Here is a 23,201-nt window from a genome sequence, read left to right on the forward strand (position 1 = left end):
TAGAGTGGTGACCAAGTCTTGATTTCAATTCAGCATTCACTTCTTAAAATGGGGATTGTAAAAGACCCCTTGACAATATTACATGGTCAGATCTAAAAACACTGGAGCAGGAGTTATCAAGCAGCACTCCCCCATCACCTTTTCTGCTGGATGGCAAAGTATTCCTCTCTCTTCTGTACTCGGAGTGCTTCCCTCTCCTCTGAAGTGGATTGATAGCTGTAGTAGTGCAACAAAAAGGGCCAAACCTCACCACGGATGGAGACATCGATCCCACCAAAGAAAATAGCCTGGTGTGGGAGTGAAGGGGAGTAAGAGAGAAAGAATTAGAAGTTGCCACCAAGAAAAAGAAGTGCCAGCATTTCTGGAACTGAACTTCTTTTTATCCCCATTCCCTGACAAATGATGCCTTGATTGAGGAACCCACAGCCTGTACATGTTTTGGAGGGAATGCCATGCCCCTCCTTTTCCCAGGAGAAACATAAATCAAACTCATTTCAATGTCAATAACTCCCCTGGAGGGCCTATACAATTAACACATCATTCTCACGTCACAGCTTAATCCCTGATCTTGGAAACTTCACACTTAAACCCAGTGCTTCACATGCATCTCTCGTCCCTTAATTATTTAAACCAGACAGCTTCCACTGCTTTTCCTTGGCTTGCCATACTACGCAAGCATTTCTGGAAACATCCATTTTCCAAAGGGCAACATAAAACAATGCATAGGCAAAAACAATCCAATCAAGAGAGATACCATATTATTCTCAGTTTCATTACTAGGCTAAAGTTTTTTAAATTAAATAATTAGCTTCCATTAGGATTGGAATTCTCTTGATGATTTTTCCTGACATAACTGCGTGGGGGGTGTTACACTTGCATTTGTACTAATTGGGATTCTGTACAAGGAGGTATCTAATTCCTTCTTGCACAATAGTTTCCCCCAGGCTGTGACAGTAAAGCCAGTTAGCAACAGCAGAACTCTGATCTTGCCATCATTCTAAAGTCAATGGTTTGCAGGCATAAAATTATCATTCCTTCAGGGCTGCACTTACTCCTTCTCCACATTTTTATCCTCCAAGTTCACCCAGTGAGTTGCAAAGTTAACCGAAACCAGGATCTCCCAAGCCCTACCCTGGTATACCAACTTCAATATCACTGGCCTTGGGAACAGCATAAAGAGCAAAACTAAGTCCACCAAAAGCAAAATGAAGACTTTGTTTCTTCTTAAACAAAATCAAAGCAACATGCAACTCTTGCCTTTCCACTCACCTTCCTCAGCTTGTACTCTTCCTCTACCTGTCCTGCCTCATTGAGATGATGGAGCCACGCAGACACATCGAGGCGCTTGTAAGCATTCTCCTCCGGATGTGTCTCAGAGGAGGGCAACTTGGGCCGGCGGATTGAGAACTGCATGCAGGTCTTCACATCAGTGAGCTGCTAAATACAAGAAGAAAAATAGGAGAAAGAGGAGGAAAGTGCAGCAGTCACAGGAGCCTTTCTCAGTTTCCTCTTCTTAGATGTCTTATCTAGGCCACTACAGTGGAATTGACAAGCTTGCTTTGGGAAACCTGTTATGCCTTGGAAAGTTTGGGAGGGCTTCAGGCCCAAGCCAGCGAATATAATTGGAGTAATTAAGGATCACAGTGGCATAAAAACTGCTTCATTATGTTCCCTTCCTTTCCCACCCTTTCCTGTCCAAGATCAGAGTCAACACAGCTTGCAGCAGTATCTCGAGTCTGCTGAGGAATGCATGCAATAAATTACATCTGATTGGCCACATACAAAAGGATCGCTGTTAGGCAAGGGAGAAGCAGCAGTGCCAGGCTCGGCGAGAGGACGCTTGCCATTCCAGGGTGAAAACTGCAGCTGACATTTAATTTATAAATCAAAAGGCTGCCTCACAGGGATGCAGGCCCCCTAGTACTATAATGAGTGGAACTCTGCAAGAGGAAAATGCACAAGGGGTGGGAGTAGTAACTGAATTCAGAAAGCACTGTTTCTAACAATCAGCTCCAGTATCTTTAAGCCATATATAATTATGCTTTTTTTTTTGCAAAGCTTTTGTGCAGAGCAAAGTGAGATGTGGCAACAGGCCTTGTCAAAACATCACTTGAACATAACTGCTAGGAGCCTTACAATGAACCAAAAGCAGAAAACTTGTCACAGAGGCAGTCTGTGGTAGCTAAAACAGTGAAGTTTTCTGGACTGGAGTTCAAATCTCGCCTTTTTTATACTCATTGCCTTTTCTGTTCTCTCACCTTGTCAGAAAGAAAGGTGAACATACAAGGGGGCCTGGGGAGAAGTGTTCCTGCCAGGTGCTCATGCCATAGGCAACTCTATGTAAATTTACTGATATTAGATTAAATTAATATTTGGATGTCTCTGTTCCCATTCAGCTAAGCAATGCTAATTAATCCCATTTTTCAGACTAAAGACATCACCAAGGAAATGGCATCAGTACACTAATGTATCACTATCATGCCCTTGCAATTAATAATAATAATAATAATAATAATAATAATAATAATAATAATAATAATAATAACTTTATTCTTATACCCCGCCCCATCTCCCCGAAGGGACTCGGGGCGGTTTACATGGGGCCTTGCCCAGACACAGCAATATAGAAGCAAAAATAACAATAAAACAAATTACACAATAAAACATAAGCATCGGTAAAAACAGTCATAAAAGTTCACCATACAAAATAAAGCGTTATCCAGACATGTCAGAAAAACACACTACTGGCAATGTCATTCTCCATTTCAAACTCACATCAAAATCTCTATCTCTCTCCCACTATATGGATTGGGGGGGGGGGCAGTATGGGAAAGGGTTGCTGCTCAGCTTTGAACTTTACAGCTTACCTGGTCCTTGAGGTGAGTCTCTGTGCAGTATTTCCATTGCTGAAACACTTCAGAAAGTTTATCCAGGCCACCATGGTGAAAGTGGAAAATCTTATATTGACTCTCCCTGCTGGCAACGACTAGTTGACCACTGGTGCACGCCTCATCACTGAATGGAAATGGATGGAAAAAGAGGGGAAAGCAGAATTTACTAGCCACAAAGCTTACCAGGAAATGGACCATTTTCCAATGGAGAGGACACAAGTAACTTCTGTGTTCTGTGTCCACACAGTGCTCATAACATTTCTAGCTCTCTTTCCAAATAAATGTGAATGGGAAATGTGATTGGAATAAGCCTTGGCAAGCAACAATGCTTGAAAAAAACCCATTAGACACACACTGGACAAACCAGGAGGTAAGAACTGTGTCACCCAGAGGCAATCATAAGTAGCATCTATCTGGGCAAAGAAGCTGTACTGGATACTCTGGAAACCAACATTAATACTGTGCTTTTCAAATGCAGATCTCTAGCTCTGTCAATGCCTAGAAATTATGCAGGAAAGGAATAGTGGTATATATGGTAACAGCAGAAACCTGCATGGAAATGTGGATTCTATCTCTAGCTGCTACACACATATACGCGCACACTATCCACAAGAATCTCTGGTTGTTCTACCCAAGTACAACAGGAAGGGAACCCTCTGGATCAAACCACTGAGTCCTTCAGTAATGGTGCAGAGAGGCATGTAGATCAGGGACAACATGTGGAATTTGCATGCAAACATGCACAGGAAAACACAATTTCTGTCTAAAATCTTGTAGAGCACCTGCCGCTCAGTCTAGACCAGTGGTTTCCAACCTTTGATCCTCCAGATGTTTTGCACTTCGATTCTCAGAAATCTTAGTTATCTTACCTGCTGTTAGGAATGGTGGGAGCTGACGTACAAAACACCCGGAGGACCAGAGGTTGGGAACCACTAGTCTAGAGTGACTGTGTGGTAGCTATTTTCATTTTTTAATGCCAAAGAGTATTAAATGACCTATGGTTTAAACAGATTTTGTTCAAGTTACAGGTGTGTTTGATTCTCCAGGTCAAAAGACTGCAGCTGCCACCATCCTCCCAGGACATGGTCTTCCTTTTGGTTCATGCTTTCAAGAGCTCTAGGCTCATTTAAGCAGTTTAGGGGGGCTGTTTGAACAGTTTGGGCTGGAAAAAAGTTTACTGTTCAACCCACGGTGCTTTCCCAGGATGTGACCACTTTTAGGGGATTGAAGAGAAACAGTGGTGTAACCTTCAGTCAGACTGAAGGACTGAGATTTCATGCTGGTTTGTACCACTTAAAAGAGAAATGTATTTGGCAACAGCTTCACAATACTTTCACTGCATATACTTTTCTTCCTTTGAAACCATGGGAATTAGACACTGGGTGGGTGCAGAGGGGGGAGGAACAGGGTTCGTTCTCAGGCTGGGATTACGTACTACCTTAGCACACACACACATTTGCTGAGGCCATATGCCGTTCCAGCCTCAAGAAGCTAAATTTGATGCAGGTTGTAAATTCCAAGCTTCAATAAGAAAAGCAACTTCTGTATGGATATACAGAATCTGACCTACTTCCAAGGTACCTTTTTTAAAAAAAATAAAAATTTAAACCCACAGACGAAAACTGCAAGTCTTCAGTGACAGGTTCAGAAGACACAGAATATATATTTGGACTAAAAGTTACTTGAAAAAAGCAAACTTAAAAAAACACATGAACCAAAACAAAGAGTATTTAATAGCATTTAGAACCTCTCAGACAGAATATTTAAGAATAGAGATTCAATTTGATACTGTAGTGTAGTACTCCCAGGGAACAAGGCAAAGATAACCATGTCAGAATATCTCAAAACACATCCTTTTTACCTGAAAAAGAGGCGAAGAGATCTCATCTGACCCAAGTCTACCCTGAAGACCCCACAGATCTGTTCCAAGGCAAACACTTTCTGCTGCTCATCCCACCTGGAGCTTTGCAGTGGCCCATTATTCTCCTGGTACTGAGAGTTGGGATCAAGACTTGAACTGGAGCTGGTTGAATGAGTCATGTGGCTTTCGCAGGAACCTCTGCATCAGGAAGAAAGAATGACACTGAAAATTCCTGACTCCAAGAGTCAGTGGTATATTAGCTCAGGGAGTGGTTTTGATTTCAGAAATTCATGTTCAACCCCATTAAGCTCTGTTGATGGCCTTGTCAACAATATCATCTCGGCCAAACTTTATCCCTATACAGCTGCTGCAAAAATAAGAATGTCAATAAAAATTTAAAATACATAATTCATTCATTTCATTATGTTTGACTAGGGTCAGGAAATGTGTCTTTCTTGTAGCTGTATAGGTGCATAGAAGAAGCAGTTAAATGAATAAAGCTCTTCCAGGTCAGTGAATCTGATCCCACAAGCAAACTGTTCATCTTTTCTCCCTTGCCTCCTAGACCCCAAATAACTCAGCAGCCCACAGTTGTTAGGAAAAAATCCCTCAAGTTGATGCCTATGTTCTGGATCAAGACAGAATCCAGGGAAAGGGAATGCAACAATGCTGAGAGGGCAAGATGTAAAATGGGTAATTTTCCAAGTGCATTTGTAAAGCTGGAGACAAAATAAACAACAGTACAGCTCCTGTGTTGGGAGCAAACTGGGAGAAAACCACATCCATGTTCCACTTGTGCCACAGATTCTCCTGGTAGTCTTGACAACTCCCTATTTGTTAAAATGGAAACAGACAGCCACTTTTATGGAGTTTTTTTTTCCTGAGCACAAAGAATAACATTGCAATTCAATCTGAACAGTAGAAATTACATTCTGTGTCAACTTTGCATGTGGTGGTCACAGTAAACAGCACGTGAGTGTCAGAAACTAATGTATACAGTGCAAGTGGACCCATTGGTCTGCCAAGGTCAGAACTGCAACCTCAGTTAGCAGAATTGCCTCAAAATATTAGAAAGAGGTTTGTCCCTGTGTTGCTTCCCAGCATCCTTTGTCATGAAGAGATGTTCAGAACAGAGTCTGAAACTTTCTGCATGTAAAGCATGTGCTCTAACACTGAGCCATGGGACAAGAGTCTCTCCTTTCCCAGAAATATGCCATTTTACACAAATGGCCTGCAAAGCAAAACCGAGCAATGCTCATTGTTACATATGGTTGCATTTCTTAGCCACATTTTCTGTCATAAACAAGATTCAGAATGGTGAATTGAAACAGATAAAATATATTTATTTGTGTGCGGGAAAGGCTGAGGCAGAGAAACAACACACACACACAGTGCATTTGTATGAGTACTAGCTGTGCCTGGCCACGCGTTGCTGTGGCAAAGTGGTGGTGATATTGGTTAAAATTGTTGTGTAATTTTTATTTCACTTTATTTGCATTTTTTATTAATTTTATTGTAAGTTATATTTTTATTTATTATATTTTATTATTTTCTTGTATTATTTTTAGTTATTTTCTGTTATTATAGTATTTTATTGTATTAATTTTTTAGTGTTTTTTATTATTTTTTATTGGGTTGCTAGGAGACCAAGTTGGAGGAGCTTAGCCTTCTAACTGGCAGCAATTGGATAAAAGCAATTATTCCTCTCTCTCTAATTAGGACTTTATTTTTCTTTTCTTTTTGTTGTATCAACCTAGAGGCGTGGATGATGGGTTGTGTTGTCAAATTTCGAGGTTGGGGGGCCTGTAGTTTTGTTGTTTTGTGGGTCGCCGTGATGCCATCACTCTTTTATATATATAGATATAAAGCCTCTCTTGCTCTAAGTATGGTCTTTCTATTGTTCCATTGTCACAGATGTGGAAGAAAATGGCTGAGCTGCTAGAAAACTTAGATCAGCCTTCACAAACTGCATCTAGGAAGAGAAGAGACTTTGAGTCCTAATAATCACAGAGAGAAAAAATGGTAGTTGTTCTCATCATTGGGGGCTTGCATTGGTGAGATTTCTTCAAAAACCAAAACAAAGCTAACAGCCTATATATGTATATTCTACCAACCTCCCATCCCCCAGAAATTCCTAAACCCATCCTACTTCTCAACCCAGCTCTGATTTAACTCTATGTAAACCTGAAAACATCCTAGATATTTAGAAAAATCATAATTAATATAATAAAAAACTCCTTACTTATTATGCCATATTTCTACACAGTTCTAATATTCTAAATACAGAAATTTAGAAGGTGGTACCACACAAAGACTTTCACTACTGAACAGGAAAAGCAGCAGCCATTGAGTCAAAAATATGACAAAGAACAAGCCAGGCACCATGTTTTTCGGCATGTTAAGTAACTGAACTCAGGAGATCTGCTGTTTGCCCTTGCCCCTCCACACACAACCCCCGTCCCCAGCAGCTCCTCCCATGGAGTCCAGAGATTAGATTTGAGAAACTAATTTATTCTCGCCTCTGCAAAATTCCACTTCCACCCTAAGAAAAACAGCGCTCTGGGAAATAAGTGAATCTGAAACTGTGACCTCTAGGATCTTGAAAAGGCCAATCGACTTGAACAGCCTGAATGGTCTCCACTGTGAAATCGTGGGTTTGCAAAACAAGGCAAGGAGCAGGTATGAAAGCAGCCCCCTGAAAAGCCACTTTATGCAGTGTTTTCTAATCCGCTTATTGAACAATGTGGGCACTGAGCACTGAAAAAATCACACACTCAGCATGCCTGTGCAAAACAGCCCCCCTTCCCCGCCACATCAGTACGCTTTCCTCTCCTGACAGCCCTGCCTCTGAAAGTAAGGCCACACCAAGCTTATTGGAGCTGCCTTATTTTTAGCATTCACCAATGGGTTTGGGTCACTGCCTTCCAATTCACATTCCCTAGACATATGGGGAGAGGGCTACGCTTCTAAGAGAGGACCAGAGAGAGGACCAAGCTCAGCAATAGAATTTGAAACATACACGCGCACACACACAACAGTGTGTGTACCTTTCTTCCCCATACATCCAATAATCAGCCTCCCAGCATATCTTGGAATTCAAATGCATGGTATTCCTGTAAACAAGCATCCCTACTCCATGCTGGCTTTCCGTTCTTTCACAGCTTTTTTGGCTCTTTGGTCCACAGACCACTTGCTTCTCTGACCACAACCCACAAACACCAAACTTCTTCTATCCTTCCCTGTGGCAATGTTTCCACACATACAAAGCAGCTTCTCCTCTACAATATGACACCAGTATCTGTGGGGGATATATTCCAAATCCCCTGTGGAAACATAAACAGTAGATAATAGCGAACCATATATTTCAGCTACACTTGGGGTGCAAGCATAGCATAGAATAGCACTAGGGAACCTAGGGAGGCCCACAAACAATTGTAGGGTGATATATTTTGCCATGTAGGTAAGTAAAACCATGAATATCAGATCCATGGTTAAACGAGTCATGCTGTAATTATTATTATTGTTAAGATTTTGCACTTCACAGACACAGAAATGAAAACATTTGAACATTCCAAGCAGGCCCATAGCCAGGATTTTGATTCGGGGGGCGGGGGGGGGGGCTGGGATTTTGATTTGGGGGGGGGGCTGAGTCTAAGCGGGAGAGGGTCTACCCTAGCAAACCTTTTGTATCATTCTCCCAATACCCCCATGCATATGGGATAGATAGAGCATGGTGATCAGATCATGATATGAATAAACATAACAGTTTAAATAATAAATGTAAGGCCTTCTCACGGACCACCCTGAGAATTGGGGGGGGGGGGCTGAAACCCCTCAAGCCCCCCCCCTTCCTGGCTACATGCCTGATTCCAAGACACAACAGATAAAATAGAGGAAGGGACTTTACAGCAGCTGTCCCCAGAGAAGTCAATTTTTAAGTGATCCAAAATTCTCACAATTTCCAGAAACCTGAAAGTTCAACCTCCAATAAATAATCCTATCCTTAAAAATGTAGGTGTTATCAGTTACACATTCAAGTTGACAGAACCTTTGAATAAACTAACATGTACAATTTGGCATCACCGATTTAGTACAACTACCATCTAAAACTCGTACCGTATCTTACAAAAAAATACTTCTAGGAAACACTGTATGATATTTTAAGTGCACAATAACATATAAGCTATGCAGAGAACTGATATATGTGTGTAGAAATCTTTTGGCTACAGCTGATTAAATGTTCCCTTCTCTAAACTCTTCCCAGTGCAAATCCTTCTCACCTTTTCTCTGTATTGTTAAACTAGAACACCACTGACTCTAAGGCCAACTACCTACTCTTTGAACTAGGGTTTACCAGCTGCTAAGCTTCCCAGTAAATAATCTGTTGAAGCCTGAAACATAGCTAACCAGTTCAATAGTTATCATCCATGCCATCTGTGAATAGTGGTAAGTAATGCAGACAGATGAAATCTAGCCAGAGAGAAGAGGAAGTATACTGACATCCTGCTCCCACACAAGATTGCAAATACTTCGTCTGCATCATTCCAGATTCATGTTAAAAAAAAAAAACATTACATGGGCACTTTGAAGCTATTCATATAAAAACCTAGTTACCTACATTTATTCTACATTGGAATTCATCTGCACTCAGCTCCATCTCAATACAGTAGTAGAAGATATGCAGTTCTTCTGTTCATCCAGACACTATGGATGAGCATCAGATGAACAGAACTGTCCTGTAGCAATGTTTGTGGGAAACAAGCCTTTGCAGCATTTGGTTTGTTGTATGTCTTTCGGGCTGTGTGGCCATGTTCCAGAAGCATTCTCTCCTGACGTTTCACCCACATCTATGGCAGGCATCCTAAGAGGTTGTGAGGTATGGATAAACTAAGTAAGGAAAGGAAAGAATATATATATCTATGTAGAGTCTTTGCAGCATTTGATTGCCTCCTCTTTCATCTCATCAAAGTGGAAAAATCTATACTCTACAGCTGGAATCCTAAAGGTAATTCCAACATGATCAGACCTAATAAATCGCTTCTTAAGGAGCCCCCGTGGCGTAGAGGGGTAAAGCCTTGTGACCCGGGGAGAGCTCCCTCTATCAGCTCCAGCTCCATGCGGGGACATGAGAGAAGCTTCCCACAAGGATGGTAAAAACATCAAAACATCCTTGCAGACAGCAAATTCTCTCACACCAGAAGCAACTCAGGTTGCTCCTGACACACACACACACACACACAAAAATCACTTCTTGGATAGCATCTCTATATTTGCACAAATCCCACCAATTAAATGGGCCTACTCTAACTAGATCCATTGAATTACTGGGATTCTTACAAATATTGAGTTGTTATCCAAGAATTTATTGAGATGCAAGCCTTACTATCTGCAGCACTTAGTGTTATATTTGAACTGACAATATTAAACAGAATCCAATTTGTGCCCCGAATCCATGGGTTGCACTATTCCAATGAATAAAGAAAATATAACACCATTTTATTATGCTCTTGCATATATAATAGAACTTGAGCACCCATGGATTCTGGTATGCATGAGGGAGGGAGGATCCTGGAACAAAACCAGCAGACATCAAAATCTCCTTCTATTCTTAAAATAGTTCTTAAAACAGGACTGCCAACAAAACATGGAAAAATGACTCCCCTTTGGATACAAACATCATGAACAGGTTTGATTAAACTTCTGCTCATAACATGTCCTTTAATGGAGGTGGGAAATGATTAGTTGTCTAGAATGTTGTGGGACTTTCAGTTATCTACAGTGATGATAGCAGGACCAACCTAGGATAATCTGGAGAGCCTCGTGTTCTCCTTTAGTTCAGAAAGCATATTATTTAGACTCCTAGTGGCAAATAATATGAGAAGGAATTTAGTCCAAGAAGGCAAAATTAAACCTTACATTCTGTTTTATTATGCATGTTATTAGAACAGCTTATAGACTATCTTGGTCAGAATAGTCAAAGGATGCAGGTAAGGGAACAAGAAAACACTGTTAGAGACTACTTCAGTAAGTCCAGAAAAACTGTTAAAAGGCAACCACTGGGTAGGAGTTAAAACCAAGAACTTCTTTGTTCCTTTTATATAGCCTGCCCTGGACTAACAATGCACATTATGTGGCCAGTGTAGACTCATATAATGCAATTAGAGTGCATTGAACTGCACTATATCAGTCTGCAATGTAGATGGGGCCCTAGTCCATGGAAACATTTTGCTTCCCGCTGTGAAACAACTGGTGGTTATATTCACTAAAAATACAGAGTGACTTATTAAAATTACAATTGGTGCTGTCATTTTTGTACTGTTTCCACTATGTTTTTAAACTATAATACAAACAAAAGTGTTTGTAATGTTACGTATGAATTTTAACAAATGATAGAAAAATTAAAATATAAATTTCTTCTTCTAGTGTTTCCAGATGAATCCTCCCACTTGTATTGTGAATGTGCATTATGTGAAGGAGATAACTTCATAGGCAGCACAGGATCACAGTATATTGGGAATGCCTTGCCCTTGCCAATTTTTTCTTCTTCTCTGTGTAGTGTTTTCTCTATGAAAGAAATGAAGCTGGCATTTGACCTATATAGATGAAAGCAACCATCAATGCTTGACATTTCCTCTGGAGGTACTTGTTGGCCTTTGGAGTGTCTTCAAAGGATGGTTTCCTAACAGTTCTAGCAACCCTTAACATCAAGTATAGTGTTTCCATCACATAAAAACGGCTTGCTAATTTGACTACACCCAAACAGAAAAATAGTACAATCACAAACACAGTGTAAAAACTAATCAGAGAGTGCTATATTTACACCCAACCAGATGTCTTGGTGGGAATTCTTCTGTCCCTCTCCCTCGAGCAATGAAAACATGTTTTTAGTTTATTAATAGCATTGCAGGACACAGGCCATGATGCTCCTGCAGCAGGTATCTCATTCTAAAAAGCATACAAAATTCTCACACATTATGTCTGTTTAGTCTGGAAAAACAAATAGCATATTTTGAGGTCAGCCTGCCCTTTTCTAAGTTGTTCCTGAACAACAAGGACTCAAAGGCAAAAAACAAAGAGAAAATCAGCAGAAGATATAGTTAAGGAAAACCTTCTTATCAAGAGATACTGCAAAGAGAAAAACCACAACATCCACAGTGCTTTTATTGGTGGGAGTTGAATGAGGCAGGGAAGGGCAGTGAGTATACTGACACACACTTGTTCGCATCCTGATATATGTTTCCGTTATGGTTATGTCAATTTTTGAATGCTGCAGAGGTTAGTATTTCCTTCATCCTTCTACATTCAAACAACACCTCCATAGCTTACAGTACTCTCTCTGAAGCCCCAGATAGCCATCCCATGTTTTGGACTTCAACTCCCACAGTTCCCAACAGCTGCTAAACTGGCTGGGATTACTGGGAGTTGAAGTCCAAAACACCTGGAGAGTCAAAGTTTCCCCATGCCAGCTGTAGAGAGCCTCAGAGGCTGAAGAGGAAAATCTGAGTTGGTGATACAGGTTTATTCAGACATAGGTTTGTATGAAGAATTACCATAATACCCAAATTCACAGAGGATTGGAGCCACTATCTGTGTCTATGCAGATTCTTTTCTCCTTACTATATTATGTGCCACTGAAGTACTGTCATGCCTTCTAACATCAGATTAAAGAGAGTGCACCTAAGTCAAGGTCCTATAGATAAAAATGCAATGTTGTGGTATGGCATTCGCTGTGCAAGGACATTTTTGTGTCATTTAAATGCAAACAAATCCTTCCCCATCCCTTTTAAAAATCTGAATCCTAAATGCAGTTATTATAAACACTATTTTTAATAGTGTATCCAACAAAACTTTGCTTGAAATGAAGCCAACTACAAATCTCTTTATGAAGTCAGAAAGAAATTATTGTGGTGTATCATAACGCCCTTGCAACACTAAGCTGAAGCCAAGGGACTCCTTCTGTGCTTTCTTGCCTCAAGGCCCTTTCTATTAGCAGTCACATGAAATGATAAGGCCATCAAAGCATTCACATCACTGCTCCTTTCTTCTCAGACTATGCTGATCAGCCACGTGAAACCACAAGTCTGAACCTTAAAGCATGTCCATATTTAGGCCTCAGAAGGTCAAAACTACACCACTTAATCACTGATTTAAGAGACGATACAATGAAATCAAAACTCAAACAAGCATTTACAATCTTGAATGGACCACTATGCTTTGTTTTAATGTTCTATGTTGTGGTTAACAGGGTGTTAAGCCCCAAACCTTCTAGAATTAGCTGCAAATCTTTCAGGGAAGAGTCAGAAGTTCATGACCAATTGTTCAACTTTTAAAAGGATTATTATCCATACAGCATAAGGCAGATGTGCCACTATCCAGAGATTCTACCCCAAATCTTATGATGTAACTCCACCTAAGAGACACTCAAGGTAAAGTACAATATTTTTTTTAAAAAAAATGCTTAACATAAGGAACAAATTAAACCATATGATAATGTTTACATGCAGGAATTAATGAATTGTTTTCAAAAAGCCCAACACCCTGAAATATAAAAAGCCTGACGGAATCAGGTAGTCTTCACTGTCCAATTACAAAGAAGCAGACAATACTGCTTCTCTCTGGAGTTTTTTTTTTCATGTCAGGAGCGACTTGAGGAACTGCAAGTGGCTTCTGGTGTGAGAGAATTGGCCATCTGCAAGGACATTGCCCATAGGATGCTCGGATGTTTGATGTTTTACCATCCTGTGGGAGGCTTCTCTCATGTCCCCACATGGAGAGCTAGAGCTGACAGACGGTAGCTCACCCTGCTCCCTGGATTCAAACCACTGACCTTTCGGTCAGCAGTCCTGCCAGCACAAAGGTTTAACCCATGGAGTGAATTCCATGTTTCTGCTACTGAAAAGGTCCTTTGCCTTAAGTTCTCACCAATAGCCTTTCTTTGTGGTGGAACATCCTGGGCTTCCAATTACAATGGTAAATTAAAAGTGAGTGTACAATATATGAAAGGATGTTGCCCTTTAGATCACAAATGGATTGGAGTTTCATAGGTCAAAATCTTCAGTTTGAGTTTGGAGAGAGAATGGACACTAGTGAGATTGTTATTAGATCAGTTTAATGTGGTCCACAAAGCAGACCCTGGTGGCACAGTGTGTTAAAGCGCTGAGCTGCTGAACTTGCAGACCAAAAGGTCCTAGGTTCAAATCCCGGGAGAGGAATGAGAGCCCGCTGTTAGCCCCAGCTTCTGCCAACCTAGTAGTTCGAAAACATGCAAATGTGAGTAGATCAATAGGTACCGCTCCGGCGGGAAGGTAACGGCGCTCCATGCAGTCATGCCGGCCACATGACCTTGGAGGTGTCTACGGACATCGCCTGCTCTTCGGCTTAGAAATGGAGATGAGCAACAACCCCCAGAGTCGGTCATGACTGGACTTAACGTCAGGGGAAAACCTTTACCTTTTTTACAAAGCAGACACTTGGCAAAAGTCTAAATTTTGCACTAACTGTGATTGTCAAGTACTTGTCAAAGGTAGCCCCGTGTAAATTGTATTACAGTAATCGAAACAAGAGGTATTTAATGATTGAGACCCAATATTTTTTGCAAAAAAAGAGCTCAGGTTCCATAACAGTCGAAGCTGGTCAATGATACCCCATGAGCATCAGCACTGGATCTGCATACCTCCTCCTTCAGAGGGAATACTATCCTACCTAAAATAGACTGCACCCCAAAACTGCAGTTGTTGGCTTATCAACCGTGTCTCCATCTTGTCTAGATTGAGTCTCAGCATGATCACCCATATCTAATCCCTCACTGCATTCAGTAAGAGGCAAGGGCTCCCACAATCTCCTTACATCTGCTGAAACACAGAGGCAAGATTATTTTGCCTCTCTTTTCCATCGCCCAGTATCCCACATCATTCTTTGGAGAGAAAGAAAAAAATGGCAACATTACAGAGCAAGATTCTAGAAAGCCAGAATAGATTCGGCTCCCACCCATACCCACTCACTCTTTTGCTATGTGTCCATTTTCCCCTAGCAAATAGCACTAAACACTCTTTAAGAAGCTAATTAACTTTCTCTGCTAGAAAACATCCTGTAATTGCATTTCTTTCACCTTTTTAGCCCAGTCCCCCAGGGGAGCTGGAGCTGTCCTCTGGCATTTGTTCTGCTCCTTCCCACCATCAAGGCACAAGTTCTTCCTTGACAGCAGCCTGCCAATCATGGCTACAGAGGTCACTAGGGACTAAATTAGGAACACGCCTGCCATGGACAAATTTGCCTAGTTATGCACAATGAAAGAAACAAAAATTCATTTTAAAAAACAAAGCATAAAAGTGCTTACACTTAATTTCTATATAAAGCTGGAAAGCAAATTCAACAAAGTTTATCTATGTCAGGAATTTTATAAATTAACCTACTTGTTCAAAGCCCACACTTTTTTTTTATTTTGCCTGCTCTGAAATCTGCTCATCAAATTGGGTGGAGATGGGGTGCTAGGAAATAAAAGACCTTAGATTGATGTGACAGCAATACCAGTCATTTTGGATTCTGAGGTGCCGCAAGAGAAGGCTTGGTGTCAAATCTTTACTTTCCAGTCGACAAACCTGAAATTGTGTGCACACAAGTGTCCAAATGCATGCAGGCATGAAAATGCACAGAGGCAGCAAGAGGAGTTAGGTTTTGTGGAGCAAGAAGATGGTTTTGTGAGATGCGTGGATGCAAGTCCGAGTGTTTAGGCTTCCGTCTTCGAAAATAGAGTAATGTTGGTGATTGTCACAGAAAAATAGGCCCTCTGAACTAGTTGTTGAATTGTGATTCAAAACATAGATAAATGTAACTGATTAAAATGAGTTACTCAATTCAGGACTAAAAATAAGACTTAGAGCAATACTCAGTGTGGGATTCTTGGAAAGAAGAAAAGTAGATCAGAATTGCAAATCATTTTAGAATCCCTCACATACTTTCTTAAAAGGCGAATCCCCTTTGTGGTTCTAGCTCAGGACACAATTGTGGGATGGGGAGGATAAAAAACGGGTCTTTAAGGAATCCCACTATGTTTCTCAATGAACTAGAAAACTATGGAAGGAAAGCTGCTTTCAGGTGACAGTTTGACAGGAATAGCCACACCTGAGGCAAAGGTTAGAATCCTCTGCCACTATCCAAAGGTCACGTTTTGCAGGGTGGAATCAGAGTATTAGTAAAGCACATTAGTTTCCACACTGGCTCTGATGCCCCTGGCCTTTAATTTTAAGGAGAAAAAAAAATCCAAGAGCCATTTCAAACATATTTAACATTTCTGAAATCATGGGTACTGTCTGCAAATGGTGCAAATACCAAAAGGAATTTTATTGGTCAGTCTATGGCAGGCATGGGCAAACTTTTTTGCCTTGGGGCCACATTGCAAGCCCCGCCAGGAGGGCGGGGCCAGGAGGGGGCAGGCCAGGGCCCGGGTCATCCTCAGGTTGTCCTTCCAGCATAATGACGGGAATGCTCACCCCATTTTTATGCTGGGAGGAAGGTGGGACACATGGCGACTGCCCCAATCCTCCCCCCCCCCAATCCTTGGGCTATCCTTTTGGCATTACACTGGGAGGAGAGCAAGACAGGCGGCAGCTGAGAGTGCTCTGGGGGGTCTCCCAGCCACCACAAGCCTTCCTCGAGCCATCCTCCCAGCATAAGGATGGGGTTGCTTGCACCGTCCTCATGCTGGGAGGAGGGTGAGACACATGGTGACTGAGAGTGCTCCAGAGGACTCTCACCTACTATGTGGCTTCCTCCCCCATCTTTTTGGCATAAGGACAACGTGGGCCACTGTGTCCTTCTGCCAAGAGGGCAGGAAAAATGAGGAGGGCCTGAGGTAAGCACCCAGGGGGGTGCATTTGGCCACCGGGCCTTAGTTTGCCCATACCTGGTCTATGGTAAAAGTTCATGAGGCACATCTCTCTGTGCTTCCCTCCACAAAATTTTGCCAACCTCCTCCATGCAGGTTGAGCTTACCTTCCACATGGTGACAGGCCAGTAAGAATATGCTCCAAAATAGATGTGAATTTATTTAAGTTGCATCACATGTTCTCTACTGCATACATTTTGATGTTATGCAGTAACAGTGCTTAGTATTTACATGCTTTGAAGTCTTCTGGTACTGAAATATGGTCATGCTGACATCTACTAAAAAGATTTACAAACTTACACCACTGAAAAGGTTTGCCAGCTACTATAACAGATGCAAAGAGGATAAACAGCTTACTACTGAACGGGATGCAAAAAAGCTGCTAGGAGTTTGCTGAGAAATAATCCATATGGTTTAATCAGCTTTATGCAAGATGTGTATGTGTGTGTATATACATTTGTGTGCACACATGAACCCATCCACATAGGCGCTCACGCTTTAGTTTTTGAAAAACATATTCACTAAGAAGGAGAGGCGTGCGTGGGTATATCCGAGGAAAGGATTTTCCTCAACATTTTTGTTGTTACAGTTGCTTAGTGGTGACAGGGCTGGTCGTCTGACACTTATGAATAAACACACTCACACAGCCCTGAGCAGATTAACACAGCTAACCATTGAGAGGCAGGCGTGGACATGAACCTGACCTCCCTTCCAGAACAAGGCAAGTATTGCAAAAGCCAAATGATACGTCTTTACGTTCTGTACAGAAGGAAGGGGGTCCTTTACACCCTGACTTCAGCTTGTTAATAAATCAATTGAAATGTAACACTCCACCACCTCCCCAAATCCTAGAGATGGAAAATGTGATTTCTTAGCACAGCATGAAGACAAATGTTTACCTTTCAGCTGGTCCAGCCTAGAAAAGGAGTGCTTTCTTACTTGTGTTTATTTTATTTTATTTTTCTTTAAAAAGAATCAATGGAGAGTTTTGCTGTGTTTTCCCTCTTGCCCTCCTCCTCACCCATCCATGCAAAAATAAAAGTCAAAGCTCATTATGCTAATTTCAATCAAGCCATCAAGACCCAAGTCACTGGAAATGCCTGAAGATGTGTTTTGTTCTCAGACTTGGGCATTTAGAGCCAAATAACGGTTCTTAGAGGGTGTTTTGCCTGGCAGATTAAAGCAGGCACCTCAACCCCCTCCCCAATTTCTATTCTGCCAAGGCCAGAGCCACCCAAAGAGATTGGCCTTGCTGTTCAAATCTTCTGAAAGTATGGCTGCACAGCTTTCCACAACCAGAGAGAAAGAGAAAGCGGGGAGAGCAGAAAGTTGCTGGATGTTGATTAAAAAAAAATCCTCTTTCAAGGGCAGCTCAGATCAGAGCACCAAGACATGTGGTGGAAAGAAAACCCTTCTTAATAAAATAATATTTAATATAATGTCTCTACTTTATAGGTCTAAACAACAACAGCAACAACAACAACAACTTAAAGGTAACAGATACTCTCTGATCTTGCCATCCAAGAACTAACCAGGATCACATTTGGGTAGTTCTTGGATAGCAGATCATCAATAAATACCAGGTGCTGTAGACTATATTTCTGAGGAAGAAACTGGCTAAACCACCTTCAATTATTCCTTGCTTAAGATAACCCTATGGAAATCGTGGAGCCACAATAAGTTGACAAGCAGGCATGATGCAGATAGAAAAAAAAAGTTCTTTGATTAAATATGGATGATAATGCACAGGAAATTATTCATTTTAAAATAGCACAGGGAAATATGTTTGGAATGAATACGGGATTAATACTGGAGTAGGATTTGCCTTTAGGTGGCCACGCAGGGGATGTTTTCTGAGTATAAAGTGCCAAAATAATCTAGGAGAGTATGCCAAGGCAAGCAGACAGCAAATATTATTGTTGGCTAATACGTTTTTGTCAGTTCTTTTACAAGGCCAGATTAATGCTAGGGTCAAGGAAACAAAAACAGTTACAATTATATCATCTTTTATTGTTGTAGCCATTACAAAAATAACCAGCAATTGTATCAAGTGGAAAATAATGTTGCAAGTGCTTGCAGACATATGTGAAAAAGTAATAAAAGAAGCGAGTGAAATGAAGAATCCAAGATTAGGATGATGTGATCAAAAGAGAACAGGCTGAGAAACCAAACATACATGAAAAGGATCTTTCCGTGCACTTTATCCTTTTCCTGTGGTTTGTTCAATTAAGTGACATTTTCCAATTTTATGGTCCTCCTGTGTTTGCTGCTGCTGCTCAGTCGTTTAGTCGTCTCCGACACTTCGTGACCTCATGGACCAGTCCACGCCAGAACTCCCTGTCGGCCGTCACCGCCCCCAGTCCCTTCAAGGATACTGTCCATCCATCTTGCCCTTGGTCAGCCTTCTCTTCTTTTTTCCTTCCATTTTCCCTAGCATCGTGATCTTTTCCAAGCTTTCCTGTCTCCTCATGATGTGGCCAAAATACTTCAGCTTTGTCTCTAATATCCTTCTCTCCAGTGAGCAGCCATTGGGCATTATTTCCTGGAGGACGGACTGGTTGGATCTTCTTGCGGTCCAAGGCACTCTCAGGATTTTCCTCCAGCACCAGAGTTCAAAAGCGTCTATCTTCCTTCGCTCAGCCTTCCTTATGGTCCAGCTCTCGCAGCCATAGGTTACTATGGGGAATACCATTGCTTTGACTATGCGGATCTTCATTGCCAGTTTATCATGGAGCTGGGAAAAATGCATCTCTGGGGTTGCATCAGTAGCACTCAATACCTTCAAAATCCCTAGATCAACCTTTCTTCTGACCAAAAAAAAATGAATTGTTGCCTGCAATTATTTGCTTTTTCAGGAGCTTCCAAGTGTCCCTATACTGTTTAAAAGCAAAAAAAAAAAAAAAAAGCAAAACAAAACAAAAAAAAACTGGGGATAGTGTCAGTTTTTAATTTTTAATTTTTCAGTAGTCCTTGAAGCCTCAGAACATAATAGTGGTCCAGTTTTATGTTCTTCTGAGCTCTTCATCAGGTCAGGAGGTACAAAAGAGAGGATCAAGAAACAGAACTGAGGGGAACACTACTACATCCAAACACTGTACAGATATACCTCTTGAAGAAGACAAAAAGCTCCCTTTTCCTCTCAGAAAGTGGAGGCACAGGATTAGATTATGAAGAATTTGTCTTGAACAAGGCTAATGTTAGTATGGCTTAAGCGATCATGTTTTTGTTATTAGTCTTCTAGAGCTGAAGGCATGAATGGCTGTTTCCTGGTGTGCCAGATACAGCTGGTTAGGAAAGAGATTATTAACATCACCAGTATGCAGTGACAGTGATTGTTCATAAATTATATCACATATCAGAAGGGGAGGGAGAGAAAACCCCAGCCTGTCAGAAGAACAAAGTGTGGACTGCAATGCCGCATGTACACATCTGTTCACAGTACAGCATTTAGCAGAGTTCATGTGGTGCCAACAATTTATTTATTTTTTGCATTCCCTATAGCAGCTTCTCATGCGTTTTTAAAATCAACTTTGATTCAACATAGGTAGTTCTTTATATGCATGATCTGATAAACCAACTACCCCAATCAGTTGGAGAGATTAACATTACCAAGCACTTGACGTTCAGGTTTTTGTGTACCACAGCATGGCACTATTACCTCCATTCACCTGGCATATTAACATAAATGGACAGTGCACAAATTTGCTGTTACAGAAGCTCAGTCACAGTGGCTTTCCATACATATGCAGTGTGCGCCTTACATTTCTGGGTGGCCTCACCCTGACACTTTCACTAAAGAATCCCTTTTGTTCTGACAAAGGCTGCAAGAGGTTTGAATACTGCCTGAAATAAGAGATCCCTGGATGGAAGAGCAAGGGCAGCAACATTATTGGTCTGCATGCACCCTTCATTGACTGGGTGAAAACAAAGGGGTCACAGGAACCTTCAAGTGCATGCACACACCTGTGCAACTTCCCTATCACCATTCAAGCCAAATAACCCATGAGGGTACCCTTAAGTGGGCAAATGCAGAGCCTCAGCATAAGCCATAATGTAATCCTGAAATGGCCCCACTCCAAAATTGACCAGAAGATTAAGGTACCACCTGGGCACCCCGTAAGATATTTTCTGCTGCTGCCTCTATCTCACTGTCCTCCATGGCATCACTTTTGTAATAATCAGTCTGTGAGCTTTAACTCACTCAAGGCCCCAGAAGTTACTTTCAGGTCTCTTGATTCTATGTCAGGCTGTAGATTGTACCATGACCATCCCCCCCAACTTCCCAGGTGTCTTGAACTACTTTTCCCATAAGAGAATTATGACCTCATCAGATGGGTCATTATTCAGCAGCATACACCAGTTCCTCTTCAGTTTTGCCACAAAGCCCATTGGCTCCCATTATACAATGTACAGCTCCTTCCAGTGAGGCTCCGTAGCAAAACTGAATAGGAACTGGCATGTGCTGCTGTAGCAACATGAGAGGCTTCCCGTTTTGCATTACCAACAACAATGGGAGGTGGGGGTGGGATCTGGGAGAATTTTTCCCCCTCTCCCCGTGGGATGGGGTTAGGGTTAAGTTGGAAGATGCGAGGTGTGGGGCACTCACCCCGCTGGGTACCACTGAATTCGCCACAATCTGTGGCGATTCTAGCAGCAAATATGACGAGAACTTTAGCTCAAAACTGCTGGATAGAAAGATTCTATGGAAGGGCAAAAGGTATCCCCTGCCCTCCATTTCATGCAGTAATTTATTTTTCAGCTCTGTATTTCAAATTCTGTTTTTGTCAATAATGCCGAATTAGGCAGACATTTGGTCCCTGTTTTGTCACCTTAAAGCCTTTCCTTATACTGCAGCAAAGATCACTGCATTCACTGCATCTGAGGGCAATTTACCCATCTTGAATTTATAATCAAATGTTGACGGAGCGTAGAAGGCATCTGTACCCACTGTGTGTTTCCAAGGATCCAAAATCAACTGGGAATTGAGAACCTGTTCTCCCATTGCTATGAACCGTTCCTCTGAACTTGTCATTCCTATTGCCACACAGCCACCATTTTCAACAGTCTCCCCAAGCATCACTGTATATAACTTTCTAAACCCTGCCAGTCACCTTCCTAACACCCTCTTCCTGTAAGTTTTGCAAAAGCATTGATTTCCCCATCTCCCCCTGCCCCAGGTTAGGATTGTGACAAGTAATATATGCATATGCATGAGCAAGAGAGCCAATATAGGAAATATTTCTCTACTCTGCAAGAAATTTGTGACAAAATGTATAGCATTTTCTTTGAACAGCTATCTTCAGTTAATTTTCCTCGCTTGAGGAAATAGAGACAGGACAACCAGATGGAGAGGAAAGGGGAGACCCTAATCTATTTTGGTTTAGTTAAAGCTCTTTCAGAAATCTAGATGTAAGATTCTCAAGAAAGACATTGATCTAAAAATAGCACTTTGGATAATACCAACAAACACTTCCCATATCCTCCAAGTCACTTTGTACAGTAACACTTCTCTAAAGATCTATGTCTGCTTCCCTAAGTACATGCCTGTAATGTTTGCAGCTCTTGGGATCACAGGAAAAAATTGGTAGAATCTGGCAGTACAACAGGAAAAGATCTTGCATACATTTTGCACAAATGTCCAGGTTCCTAAGTCCTGAAGTAGCTTAGTTCTGAGGTTGTAAACAGTCAGGCCAATAGCATTAACTGTCTCTAATTTTGTACCAAGATATATTTTTCAGAAGAGGCAATCATTCTTTTTTTAAAAAAATATCTTTCAGGTCGTACCTTTATTCAAAACTCGTTTGAAATAAAGCAGGGTTAGAATCCAATAAATGGCGACGACAAAGCAGAAGTAGAAAACAAAGACCACAGAAGATCTGTATGCTGGTCTTCCCAAGTTTCTTTCATTAAACTTGACTCTTTGTTTTCCTGAATACTTGAAAACCCCGCAAAATCAGAGTTTGTATCGCTGGTCTGAAATAACTGTAATAGTGCATTTGCTCCAGAGAAAATGAGGCAATCATTCTTATGTGTGTCCACATAAAAATGTGTATTCAGCTACAATCTCAAATGTTATTGTGTAGGGACATTTGCCACGCAATCTAACACTATGCAGATTGGCCTCTAAGCCTGTCAAAGCTCATCTTATCACCCAGCAATCACCAAATAGTGCATACATTATATCAAATAAATAGCTTTTTCTTCTGTCTTAAGGGCTAGAAACTTTGCTTATTTTAAAATGGATCAAAAGCAGCACAGGACTCTGATGCAGCTACTCCATTCTGACCTGCACAAATCAATAGCATGCAAATGCCCAGACCCCCTGCAAGGAGTCTCATTAAAATGCACATACATCACCCTCTTAAAGCCATCATGTTTAGCCCATCTATTATCCAGGCTTTCATGCTATCCTATGGGAGAAAAGGAAACCAGTGGATTTTACATTGTCCTCTATTTGAAGGCGTGCCCACACTCCAGCTCTCTCAATCATTGTCTCTCTGAGGACAGGAGGTCAGAGCCCATGTCCCTGGAGAAGAATATGTTGGCCAATCAGAGCCCTGCAGAA

At 41.4% G+C, this 23,201-nt stretch overlaps 1 protein-coding gene across 8 annotated transcripts in view; it reads right to left on the minus strand.

Annotated features, from left to right (window-relative positions):
• Nucleotides 1–23,201, minus strand: part of tbc1d16 (TBC1 domain family member 16) — a 75,095-nt gene that overhangs the window by 6,584 nt on the left and 45,310 nt on the right. For 6 of the 8 annotated variants that reach the window (XM_062970795.1, XM_062970793.1, XM_008104163.3 and 3 more), the window contains 4 exons: nt 4,753–4,950; nt 2,868–3,015; nt 1,270–1,437; nt 139–287 (listed from right to left, as the gene is read on the minus strand). In XM_062970795.1, coding sequence (XP_062826865.1) covers nt 139–287; nt 1,270–1,437; nt 2,868–3,015; nt 4,753–4,950 — 663 coding nt within the window. Of the gene's footprint in view, nt 1–138; nt 288–1,269; nt 1,438–2,867; nt 3,016–4,752; nt 4,951–14,042; nt 14,770–23,201 lie in introns of those variants that run through there. The other 2 variants (XM_062970797.1, XM_062970796.1) reach the window with 2 other exon arrangements.

Source organism: Anolis carolinensis, chromosome 2, assembly GCF_035594765.1.
Source record: "Anolis carolinensis isolate JA03-04 chromosome 2, rAnoCar3.1.pri, whole genome shotgun sequence".
In the NCBI taxonomy this organism is placed as follows: Eukaryota; Metazoa; Chordata; class Lepidosauria; order Squamata; family Dactyloidae; genus Anolis; species Anolis carolinensis.